Source organism: Phyllostomus discolor, chromosome 14, assembly GCF_004126475.2.
Source record: "Phyllostomus discolor isolate MPI-MPIP mPhyDis1 chromosome 14, mPhyDis1.pri.v3, whole genome shotgun sequence".
NCBI classification, from domain to species: domain Eukaryota; kingdom Metazoa; phylum Chordata; class Mammalia; order Chiroptera; family Phyllostomidae; genus Phyllostomus; species Phyllostomus discolor.
Genome location: NC_040916.2, coordinates 37,456,270 through 37,468,746, shown reverse-complemented (window position 1 = coordinate 37,468,746; position 12,477 = coordinate 37,456,270). Strand labels below are relative to the sequence as shown.

The 12,477-nt window shown below is 58.5% G+C and overlaps 1 protein-coding gene across 2 annotated transcripts in view; it reads left to right on the top strand.

Moving 5' to 3' along the window:
* KCND3 (potassium voltage-gated channel subfamily D member 3) overlaps window positions 1-12,477 on the top strand; it is a 185,524-nt gene that overhangs the window by 162,147 nt on the left and 10,900 nt on the right. For both annotated transcript variants that reach the window (XM_036016001.1, XM_028503278.2), the window contains exon 3: window positions 8,548-8,710. In XM_036016001.1, the coding sequence (XP_035871894.1) occupies window positions 8,548-8,710 (163 nt within the window). The remainder of the gene's footprint in view (window positions 1-8,547; window positions 8,711-12,477) is intronic.

Sequence of the window (12,477 nt, the reverse complement as noted above, 5' to 3'; positions counted from 1 at the left end):
TTCAGACAAAGCTTCATGGAAGAGGAAGGCCGTCTCCTGGTCCCTGGGTGGGGGAGGGGAAGGAGAGCACCAGAGGAGGGGGGTACTGGACAGTACGGGGTCGAGGGAAGGAGGGCCCAGCCAGACCCGGAAAGGGCATTTGCTGCAGACTGGACCTGCCTGTGGGCAGTGGCGGGCAGACTGCTGCGGTGAGTGGGGACCCCTGGTGGCTGTGCACAGGGCCCACTGGCCACTTAGCGCCGTGCTCTGTCCTGGCCTGGGCCTCTCACCGCTTCTCCATCCACCACCATCCCCAAGGCCACCCCAGCTGGGGCCCAGGAGAACCGGGGTGCCGACGGGGTCGGGGTCGGGTCTTTACACACGGTCTGCACCACCCACAAACTCTGTCCCTGAGAATCTGTCTGGTTACACCCACCCACCCCAGCTTCTGCGCCTTAACTCCCTGTCCCCTTCACGACTGTGACCTTTGGGAGTGCCGTCGGTCTGACCCTGGTCACACCCCCACCTCTGCTGCACAGACTTCGGGGCCCTGCCTACTTTCTGCAGGACCCAGCCCTCCCTTCCGCAGCTCGAGCCCACGCTGGCAGGAAGCAAAGGCTGGGGGTCCTGGCTCGCGCCCCCTTTATTGTTGAGGCGGCCCGCCACTTGCTGAGAAACGCTCACTGGCCCGGGGAAGCAGGGGCCACGAAGCGGCCCCAGGGGAGGGCTGTCGTGAGGAACAGATGGAGGAGGAGCAGACGGCGCGGGCCTGGGGGACTGGGTCTCTGAGGGAGCTGCTCCTCACAGCTCTTCCTTGTCAGCCTCCACTCGTCCCTGGGGACAAGTCCCCTGGGGGCTGAGATCTGGGAGAAGGGACTAGGGAAGGCCCGGTTTCTTTTAGTTGTTTTCGAAGATTGTATTTATTTATTTTGAGAGAGAGAGGAAGGGAGGGAGAGAGAGAAGGAGAGAAACATCAATGTGTGAGATACACATCGACTGCTTGCCTCTCGTGCGCCCCCAACTGGGGATCTGGCCTGGAACCGAGGCACATGCCCTGACTGGGACTCGAACCGGCGACTTTTCAGTTTGCAGGACAACACCCAAGTCACTGAGCCACACCTGTCAGGTCAGAGAAAGCCCAGTTTCTAGAAGAGCGTGCCTGTCAAGACTGGGGCACGTGTCCTTGGCTGAGCTCAAAGCAGGCGGACCCTGGGGGCCACGCCGGGGCCTGCAGGACAGATGGAACCCACCAGGCAGGCGGCCCTGCCCCTGCAGGAGCGGCAGAATCGGACGGGGGGGCTTGGCACCCGCTTATCTCTCGGCACCTGGAGGAGGAAGTAAAGGCAGCAATTAATTGCACAAGGCGGGTGGTTTGTGCAGCTTAAGTTCAGATAAAAAGTTTAATTATCCCTAAGCCCTAATACAAATTAATTAGTCTTCCATATTAGGAGGGCAAGCTTGCCGGCTCTAGCCACAGCCCAGACATCACTGCAGATTGCCGAGCGGGAGAGAGGTGGGCAGTGAAGGCCCGTGGCCCCGAGTCCTGCCTGGTCAGGGACAGGCAGCTGCCTCCACGTGGCCCAAGCTCAACTCTGGGGGTGAGCCCACTGTCTGGGGTGAGCGCCGGAGCACCCCTATACCTGGGATGTCACCTCCCGGAGGAGCTTTCTTGTCCCTTACTTTCCTCCAGGCACCGAGCCATGAAAAGCAAGACCAGAGTCCTGACTTACACAAGAGGAGGAAGACAAAAACCGAAACAAGGATACAGCTTCAAAATAATGTCTTTGGGGCCAGGGCCTTTCTTGTTTTTCCTTTCCTCCTCCCTCTCTTTCCTCAAAGTTTAACAGGAAAAAAATAGGTCAGAGAGGCCACAAGGCATGTCCAGCAGGGACCCGGGGGGCCCGCCGCCCATCACGGCCCTGACCCTCACAGTCAGCTGCTGGGTCGCCAGCATTTGCTGTGTGACGGGCTGTGTCTTCGCAACCACACGGCGGAGCAGGGTCTAGTCCCTCCCTCACAGTCGACCCACGTGCACCGAATTGCCTTGAGCAGGAGGATGACTCGCTTGGATTTGCATCTTAAGAAGATGCTTCTTTGTAAATTAAAAGGGAACAACAGTGGGAAGAGAAGTCTGGCTAAGAGGCTTTTGCCGAGAAGCCTGGTCTAGAAACAGTGGAGGGTTAAGCCTGGGATTTATTTAATGCTTATAATCTGAAGTTCTCGCTGTGTGCTGGAAGCGAGCGCTGCACACACAGCCACTCATCGAATCCCTCCTCCCGGTCACCCTGTGCTGGGGGTGCCGTTATTTTATCCACCAGGAAGCTGAGGACAAAGAAGGCCCATAGTGTGCCCAGAGCCACCGGGTGAATAGGGTGGCGGGGCCAGGATTCGCTCCAGGTGCTGTGATGCCCAGTCTTTTTTTAGCCAAGAATATGTTTATTGATTAGAGAGAGGGAAAGGGGGAGAAAGAGAGAAACAATGATTTGAGAGAGAGAAACATTGATCAGTTACCTCCTGTACGCGCCGTGACCGGGCATCAAACCCGCAACCCAGGTATGTGCCCTGGCTGGGATCAAACCTGCGGGCAACCTTTTGGTGTATGGGACTGTGTTCCAACCAAGCGAGCCACCTGGCCAGGGCTCAGAGTCCACATGTCAACTGCCACACCGTGCTTCTGCCACTGAGGCAGGGAGACGAGAGAAGGGGTGAGCCCCAGTTGGCTCCCAAGAGCCCTCTCCAACCCCATTCCCCCTCCCCCCTCCGACCCCGAGGAGCAGGATGGGAAGGATGCAGCAGGGCCACAGAGACACACCTGCCTGGGCTTTAACCCAGCCCGTTCTGCCTCTGCCCTACCTGAGGGATCTGGAGCAAGGCCCCGTCCTCCCCGGACTCCAGCTCTTCATCCCCTCGGGGTTCACCCTACCACCTTGGATCGTTGTAAGACCCCGAAATGCACACGCAGTTCCTAGCACAGGCTCCGCCCATCGTCCACTCCCCCGTCCTTCCGTTACTCTCCCCTCCTTTGGCCCAAATATTCCCCTTCCTCTGAGTGTCCCCAGACAGCTCACCATCCCAGCCTCCCTTCTCTGGCCACGGACCAGCTCCTCAAAGCCCCACAGAATGCACAGTGGCCAGAATCACCCCCCCCACCCCACCCAGAAGCCCCGAAGGGGTCTGCCTCAAGGAGCAGAGGGTGAGCACCCACTTTCTTTCCCCGGAGACTATGCTCGCACCTGCCCAGGCAAAGGTGGCCTTGAGCTCTGGCAGCTGCCTCACCCTGGTGGCTGAGTTGAAGTTCAATCCCCCAGCTTCACACGGACGCCGTCTAAGCTGGTCTCTGCCGTGACTCCGCAAGTCTTGATTATTTCCGTCAAGATGCTGCTGTTGTCATTTATCTTCATTAAAATTAATCAGGCTGGCGTCACCCACGATTACAACCTGTTAAAATCCTTTTGACTCCTAATGAACTCAATTCGTAGGAGCTCTGGCGTTTAGAAATGTGAAGAGCTGGCTTAAAAATAGTCAGCAGTGGTCTGGTCATCACCGTCATGGTCGTCCTTATCCTCGTGGGGTCCGAAGGGAGGGACCGGGACAGGCACCGGAGCTCCGGCAGACCTGCCTCCCAGCTCTCCCCCCGACATGTCAGTGGCCTCCTCCCTTCTGAAAGCCCAGCTTTCCCGCAGCAAACAGCGTGGCTGCCAACGGCCCCGCGCTTTCCTTGTCACAGCTTCAACTTTGTTGAAAGAGGTGGATCTGGTCTCCCAGGTGAGAATCCAGGGAGGAAAAAGGTGCTCGACACCATCGGCTGCAAGGGAAACACAGACCAAAACCACCGTGAGACACCACTTCACACCCAGTGGGACGGCTGCGGCCAGAAGGCAAACAGTAACCAGTGTGGGTGAAAAGAGCGAGACATCAGCCCTGGCTGGAGTGGCTCAGTGGATTGAGTGCAGGCCTGTAAACCCAAGGGCCTGTAGGTTCGATTCCCAGTCTGGGCACATGCCTGGGTTGTGGACCAGATCTGCAGTTGGAGACCCTCAAGAGGCAACCACACGTTGATGTTTCTCTCCCTCTCTTTCTCCCTCCCTTCCCCTCTGTCTTAAATAAATAAATAAAATATTTTTTTTAAATATGGAGACATCAGAACCCTAAGTTATTGCTACTATGATTGTAAAATTTCACAGGCACCTTCGAAAACGGCCAGTTCCCCACACTCTCAAACACAGAGTCACCACACGACTCCTAGAGAAACAGAAACGTGCCCGTGCAAAAACTTTTCACCAGTTTTCACAGCAGAATTTATTTCCAGCAGCCAAAAAGTGCTAACCACCCAAATGTCCATCAGCTGATGATAAAACGAAAGGTGGCGCCCCCACGCGATGGGGGTGCTCTTCCTGCGTAGGAAGGGGTGGAGTCTGACGCGTGCAACCACGTGGGCGGGCCCTGCACCCAGTGCACGGAGCTGAGCGAGAAGTCGGCTCCGCCCACTCCAGCGTCCCCTGTGCAGGAGCCACTGCAGCAGGGCAGTCCTAGACACAAGAGTGGATTGGTGGGTGCCTAGGGCTGGGGTGTGGAAAGGTCACTGACGGCTAATGGGTGTGAGCTTTCTTTCTGGGGTGATGAGAATGTTCTAAAGTTAGACTGGTAATGGTAACACCACTCTGTAAATACAGTAAACCATGGAAGTGTATGCTTTCAATGGGCAAATGTTATGGTGTGTAAATGATGTCTCAATAAAACCGTTAAAAAATGAGCTACCTGGCCAGGTGGCTCAGTTGGTTAGAGCATCATCCCAATTCACAAAGGTTGTGGGTTCGGTCCCTGGTCAGGGAGTATATAAGAACCAACTGATGCGTGCATAAGTAAGTAGAACAAAAAGTCGATGTTTCTTTCTGTCTCTCTCTCTCTCTCTCTCTGCCTCTCCTTTCTCTCTCTAAAATCAATAAGTAAAATATTCTTTAAAAATGAATCCAGGAAAGGAACTCTCTGACCCAGTTTGAACTTGCTGTGACCGGTGGGGGCAGGGGCAGAGGGGAGGTTTTGTAAGAATCTGGAGGCTCCTCTGGACAGAGCTGGCATCGTAATGGTGGGGGAGGGGCCCACCACGCTGGGGCGGGGGGGGGGGGGGGGGCCTGTGGAGAATTTGCATTTTCCCAGACAAGGCATCGAGCGCTGCTCTTGAATTATCTCAGAATCATCACAACCCTCTAAGTTACCACATTTTTTGGACCATAAGATGCACCTAGGTTTTAAAGGAGGAAAATAGGAAAAAAATTTCTAAGCAAAAAATGCGGTAAAATATCTAATAACATAAATAACATAATATTTCACCAATGTAAATGTAAACAGAACTCAACAGCAGCGTTAACAACCATTATCCCTCCCAAATTTGGGGGGGGGACATGTGTCTTATAGTCCGAAAAATACGGTAAGTCTATCATGCCTATTTTATATGGGCAGAGGCTCAGGTTAAATAACTTTGCCGAGGCGTGGAGGGACTGAACAAAAAGGAGAAAGGACTCATGGACACGGACAGCAGTGTGGGGACTGTGGGGTGGGGGTGGAAGACATGTAAGGGGGTTGATGGTGATGGAAAAATGCGATAAAAATAAGTCAAAAAATAGTAATGGCTTTGCTAAAGTCACTCAATTATTTAGTGAGTCATGTGGGGCCAGGACCCAGCCCCGAACTGGACACCAGTCTCTTCTCTCAATCATCAAGCCCTGCTGCCGCCCTCTGGCTGGACACGAGCTGTTGAAAACTTCCGGAACACACCGCGGGAGACCGGACTGCAGGTCCGTCTCGCTCTCATGTACTCTTCCGCTGAAGGAGACCCTGCTAACAGGAAGACCTTGAACTTCCTTTGCTGGCAGAGGACCCACCGTCGGCACTCTTTGAGGAGCCCCAGGACACGGCGAGGGCTGTCTGGCCCCTGCCAGCCACACGGCCATCCCCACCACCCCCCTTCGGCCGGCCAAGGGCATGAAGAACCAGGCCAAGAGCACAGCTTGCGAAAGTCACGACGCAGGAGGCCTGTAGCCGTCCCCCAGTCTGCCAGCCAGTTAACCCTCCCAGAGCCAGGCATGAGGTTCACTTGGCAAGACACAAGCTTGGTGCCACCAATGCAGCTTAGTTTCCAAGCATGCACCAGCTGTCCACTGAGTAATTTGCTCTCGGGTCCTGCCAGCAGTTGGACGGCAGGATCGATGGACGCCAGGCCTGTCGGTCTGTGGTTTCTCGGGCGCCTCTCCTCTTCTCTCAATACACCAACACAACAGCTTCCCTCTCTAGTCTCTCGGTGCCTCTCTGTGGCTCCGCGATTTCGCAGCAATCACAGACAGAGGCACCACAACCGGCCCCCTGTCTCGGGGGTGGGATCAGGGTCGTCCTGTGATCTGGACCCTCGGGGGACAGCTGAGCGCTGGCCTGCTCTCCCGTTCCCTCTCTCCAGCTCCGGATCCTGTTTACCCACATTCGCCCCGGCCTTTCCATCCCATGCTCCCCGTGGAGAAGGCAAAGCGTGCAGAGTTGCATTGTTCTAGTTCTCTCCGTCGTCTGCTGCCAGCAGCAGACCATCTGCCCCAGCAGTGGGGCTAGCTTTCCTCCTCATCCTTCCTGCCAGCCTGTCCGTCGCCCTCGGCATTCGGCACCAGCCTCGACCCCCCTGGCACGGAGCCTTCCTAACGCTTTCTCTCTGCTGCCTGCTTTGGCTCCTCCCACAGTCTCGTGCCCAGTGGCCGCCCTTCCGTCGCAGTGTCTGGGAATCCAGCTGGCGCGATTCCCCTCTGCAGGGCAGCCCCCTTCTCCTCCTCATTGTGAGTTTCGGAACGTGGGGCCATCGGCTGCGTTCTCGGGGCCTCCCAGCAACAGAGACCGTGGTGACCAGAATGCCCAGGTTCAAGTGATGGTCTCTGTTGATCACACAGTTGGGTGTGTCACGATAGCACTAGGACCCAGGGTTCTCTCGTTGTCTGCATTTTGTAGACCAGGACACTGAGGTCGGAGGAGCATTCCCGAGAGTCACACAGTCACATGATGGTGGAGCTGCATGTGCCCTCAACCCTGGTCGTCTAACTCCAGACACCGAGTTCTTGACCGCATCCCTGGGGGCCAGTGCTGAGCACAGTGGCAGAGAAGCAAACCCCGCGTCGGAGCTCCCCGAGGGAGCTGTCTCGAACCTCTGTGCCAGTGGCGTGACCGAGACACCTGGAGCCAGGACAGGGGGCCTGGACTTGGAAGGAGAAAGAGGACAGCTCTCCGGGACAGGAGCCTTCACAGTGTCCGAGGCCCGAATGAGGTCATCCGCTCACCCAGCCCCCTTCCACATCCTCCCTGGAGGGAGCCCAGGACTCGGGGGTCCCCTCAGGACAAGCGACCTCGAGCCTCACTGCTTCAGCAGTGGCAGTCCCCGGCCACCCTAAGCTGTTTCTGCTCCAGGCGCCCGGAGGGCCCGGAGCCGGGGAGATGGAGTCTCTGGCTTCGGTCAAGAGAGTTGGCACCTGCTCTTTGCTTCAAACAGCCTTTAAATTATCTCGATAAAGAAGAGGCTAAACACTTGACCGCGGGAGAGTGTCTTATTGATTGGAGGAGACAGGCTCTGGCCTGCCTGCCCGGGGCGGAGGGGGACCCAGGCCAAGCCGGCCCCGGGGCCGCTGCCAGGGTGTGAAGTACTTAAGAGACTGTCTCGGAGCTCTGAGCTGAGCCAGCGCCGCGGCTCCGGGGACTGCGCTCCGGCGCCTGTGGTTCCCTCACTCGGTGCGGCTTGTGGGAGGGACGGGAGCAGCAGGAGCAGGTTTCAATCTCAGCTGCACCCGCACCGCACGAGGGCCGTCCACAGCCGCCCCTGAGCCTCGGTCGCCGCGCATCGGCGACAGGGTGGTGGGGCTCTGGGGCGGTCAGTGTGTAGAAGTGCTTCGTAAACTACAAATATCCACATCAGTAGAAGGCGGATTCATTACAGGTTATGTTGTTATCACAAATGAGACCGTTTTCTGCCTAAAACTCACCCGTGGCTCTTCGCTGCACTTGCGGTGAGACCCACACTCCTCACTGCGGCCCACTGGACGCCTCGTGGTCTGGCCCCTGCCTGCCTGCCACCCCCACCGCCTCCTGCCATCAGCCCTGCTGGTTCTTTAGCCTTTTCTAGAGCAGGCTAAGCTCCTCCTGCCTCAAGGCCTCTGCACTGTCCGTTCCCTCTGCCCGCACGCTCTTCCCCAAGGGTGTTGCACGGCTGGACCCTTTCTGTTCAGGTCTCAGCTGAAATGCTCTCAGAGAGGCCTTTCCCGACCACACTCCCCAGCCTGGCACGGTGCCCACGCCTGCTCCCCTCACGGCAGTAACCACAAGTCGTCCCCTTGTAGCACGTGGGCCCCGGGAACAGAAGGATCTTGTCTGTTCTGCTCCTGTCCAGTCCGTATCCCAGTGCCTGAGCATAGTGGGCACTCCAAACGGTTGTTGAGTGCGTGAATGGATGGATGAGCGAGTGGATGAGTGAATGACAGGCAGGGGAGTCTGGCTTGTCTCCCGGGTGACCCCCCTCCCTGACCCCCGCCTCTGCCTCTGCCTCAGGTACGGAGACATGGTGCCCAAGACCATCGCTGGAAAGATCTTTGGGTCCATCTGCTCCCTGAGCGGCGTCCTGGTCATCGCCCTGCCGGTGCCCGTGATCGTCTCCAACTTCAGCCGGATTTACCACCAGAATCAGAGAGCGGACAAACGCAGGGCACAGAAGGTGAGCCTGCGCCCCGGGGCGGGGCGGGTGCTGGGCCAGAGAGGGCCCTGGTCCTTTGCCTGGGCCCCTGTCACAGGCGGGTGCCCGGCCTGGAGCCCCTGGGAGAGCCGTGGCACAGACGGCCTCCGGCTGGGAGAGGCAGCTCCGCGTCCCTTCCTACCTGCCCGCGCCCGCCTCTCAGCCCCCGCCGCTGCAAAGGGCAGCAAACCCCCAGTCATCCCCCAGTCACCCTAGGGGGCGGTTGCCTCCCCTTTGGAGAGTCTGGGCAGTCTCCTCCGCCCCGGCTCCCCTTCCAAGGCCGCAGCCGCCACTCGGCAGTGCCCCTGACGCCTCCCTCTCCCAGCCAGGAGCTTCCTGAGGGACATCATCGCTTTTCAATACCCAACAATAGCCTATACAAAGCACGGTGACAAAAATAAATTTGCTGAAAAGAAAAATGAATCCTCTGAAAGGAGAACATTCGGAGGCCATTGAGCTCAAAGCAAATGGCACAGCAGGCGTTAGGACCTCGGGGTATCTCGGGTCAAGGCACAGCGCTGCCCCTGAGGATCAGGAGCATAGCCATGCGGCCTGCAGAAGTTTGGGGGTGTCCAGTGTGCCCTGCTGACGAAGGCAGGGAAGGGTGAGCCCCCTCCCTCGCCCACAGAGTGGGCAGAAATGGCAGAAGGCTTGGATGACTTTGCTGACCGGCCCCCCAGCCCCCGCCCATCCATCCAGAGCAAACCGGCCGGCAGTGCTCATCCGCATTGTTAGTGCATCTGGCTGGTGCAGGTTCGAGGTTGTGACTTTCGTGAGGAAAGGGGAGGACTGAGGGGACGCTCTGACCCTTTCAGAGCATCTCATCCTACAGGGGCACCTTCCGGGCACACTGGCTGTGGAGGACCTCGTGGAGAGGGTCACTTCTGGAGGCCTGAGGTTCCGCGTCCTCACTCGATTCTTTCGTGAATTCACCCCTCAAACATGTGCTGTGCACCTTCTGTGTGCCAGGTCCCTGCCCCGAAGCTGGGCTGCGTCCCCCGCCCCAGGCCCCTGCTCTGGCCTTCCTCTCCTGGGGTGGTCCCCACGCGGCGGGCCCCCGGCCTGTCGGAGGAGCGCAGGCTTTCAGAACGGATCCGTGCGTGCTCGCTGGGCTAAAGCCACCACACACCCAGGGGCTGGCTCCGGAGAGCGTGCAGAGCGTGCTCGTCTGCACGTCCCAGTGCTCCACAGCAGAATATGCAGCAGCAGAATCGCATAATAATACACCAGATCCCAGCACCACCCTCTCGTGTGACCTTGTGACCACGCCCTCCTTGCTCCGCTGCCTCCCTCCTCCGCCTGGGCTGAGATATATCTGGGCTCATCTGGACCCAGGGCTGCGCTGCAGCCAGGCCTGAGCTGCCCTGTGCTGTCCCCTCTGCCTCCCAGCGCCCATTTCCTACCTCCTCACTCAAGGTCAGGGCTCCCCCACCCCTTCCCTTGCTAGCTGCCCCAGAAATAGAAGTCTCATCTCTTCCCTGTCCCCTCCAGTGGGCCAGCGTGAGCAAGCTCCACACTCATTGTGCCTGTGAGCGAGGGGCAGGGAGACACTGGGGTGACCTTCCAAATCTGGGAGCCTGAGGCTCAAAAGGCCAGGGCCTGCAGCAGCTCCCCCCCCCACCACAGGTGAGGGCTAGGGGTCACTCAGGTATTCGGCCTAGCAGGTGAAGTTCAAAAGCATCCTCAGCTCACACGGGGGCCAAGGCCGCACCCACGACAAGTCCCACCTGAGCCGTGTTCTCGGCAGCTCCCTTTCCCTCCACACCCACAGCCCCACCTGCTTCCCAGAGCATCTCATCCACGCGTGGTGTGGCATAGTGGCCATTTCCCCGTGGGATTCGGCAGAACTCCTCCTGTGTGACTACAGCCCAGAAGGAGTCAGCTTGGCACACTCCTCCCTCCACTAAAGAGGAGGCTCCCCCCTTCTCCCCTCTGCCTGCCCCCCCCCAAGTTAAAGTAAATATTTACCGTGTTTCCACTTCCCTGGACACTGTCTCTCCTCAAGGTTGCTCAGTCTGTCTCTCTCGACTTTCACCCTGGGCTTCCCGTGAGAGGGGGGGGAAGCAGAGAATGCAAGAATACTGCCTGCTTCTAGAATCTGCCACCACGAGGCAAGGAAGGCGGGGCCAGGGCACTCCGTGGGTCGTGGAGAGATGGCACAGGATGGGGGTCAGGGAAGCTGATGCTGGTTCTCGGCCCAGACCGCATACCCAGGAGTCAAGCGGCTCAGCCCACCTGCCTCGGAGGTGAAGGCTTCGAGTCGTCACCCGCCCCCTCCCGGCTGCTGTGCTTGGAATGACCACTAACGTCACCCCATGACGGCTTCCGAGACAGTTCTCTGAGCCGGGTGCCTCGGAGATCGGATGAGGAGGCCGCACAGTGGACAGAGCGCAGGGAGCATCTGGAGTGAGGGACTTGGTCCCCTCCCCCTTTTATTTTAGACGGTCACACCCAGGGCATGGACGCTGACGCTATCGGCCAGGCTGGCTGTGCGTGTGCACGTCAAGGTTTCCACACCACTAGCACCTCTGCAGGTTCCTGCACCCACCACCACCCCCTTGCAATCACACCCTCCCACCCGACCACCGCCCTGTCCCTAACCTCTCTCTGACAGCCCTTAGCGCGTCCTCCATTTATAAATTGTTTTCATTTCAAAAATGTCACATGAATGGACTCGCAAAGGCGGCAACCTTCGGAGCTGACTTGTTGGATCTGCCGGATTCCTGGACACCCCTCCCAATGTGTGTTCGTGTAGTCGTCCCTCTGCGGCTGCGCGGACGCCAGGATGCACTTGCGCCGCAGTCCGCGTAACCCTCCGCCAGCGGAGGGACAGCGGGGGCCGGGCCCACTTTGGGGTTCCTCTCCGCGGTGAGCATTCACGTGCAGGTTGCCCTGTGAACCCAGTTTCCATTGCTCTGGGATTAAGGCCTGAGTGTGAGAATTCCCTGCTCTCCCTCGGCCTCCCCCAGAGCAGGAGTGCTACAGCCGTGGCCAGAGGGGGCCTGCAGCCCGACAGCTGGGGACGGGTCTCCAGGGGACCGCCAGGTACCCCAGCAGGACTGTACTTGGAACTGCACCCGGAGTGGCGGCGTCAGACCCCTCCTCCAAAGCCGGCGTCTCCACTCCTGTGAAAACGCGGCTCCCCAGGCTTGGCGCACCAAGTGCACACATGTGGCGGCCAGTGGCTGAAATTCCGGGGAGGAGCCGGGCTGTTGCGGAGGCGGCAGCGTCTGGCCTGGACCCCAGCACACCTGAGCTTAAGTCTCGCTCGTTCCCCGCCTAGCCCCAGGCCCACCCTTCCCGGCACGCCCTCTGTCTCCTGTCTTTGAAAAATCCCGGATAATCACAAATTCTCTCTCTCATGCTGTGCTCACGGCCGTGGCAGAGCGTGAAGCTGACTGGCCCACGCAGCGATGGAGCCTGTTGCAATGGCTTTATTAACACGCATTTCCAACACCCCGGGTGGCCTCTTCCTTCCCGGGCCACCCCACGCCCAGCCGAACATCTGCTTGGGCCAAAGCTCTGTGCTTCACACGGGAGATGCACACACACGGGAGCCGCAGGCGCCGGCTGTGGGGAGCCCAGAGCCGAGCCAGGGAGCCTCACCACGTTCCAAGTGCTGGGGCTGGTTCTGTAAACACGTTGCGAACCTCGATCCTGCGTGGGAAATGATTAAACAATACAGTACATTTGATATGACAATCTGTTGCTTTAATAGAGCCCAGGGTAAGATAAGATTAAAAGAAGTG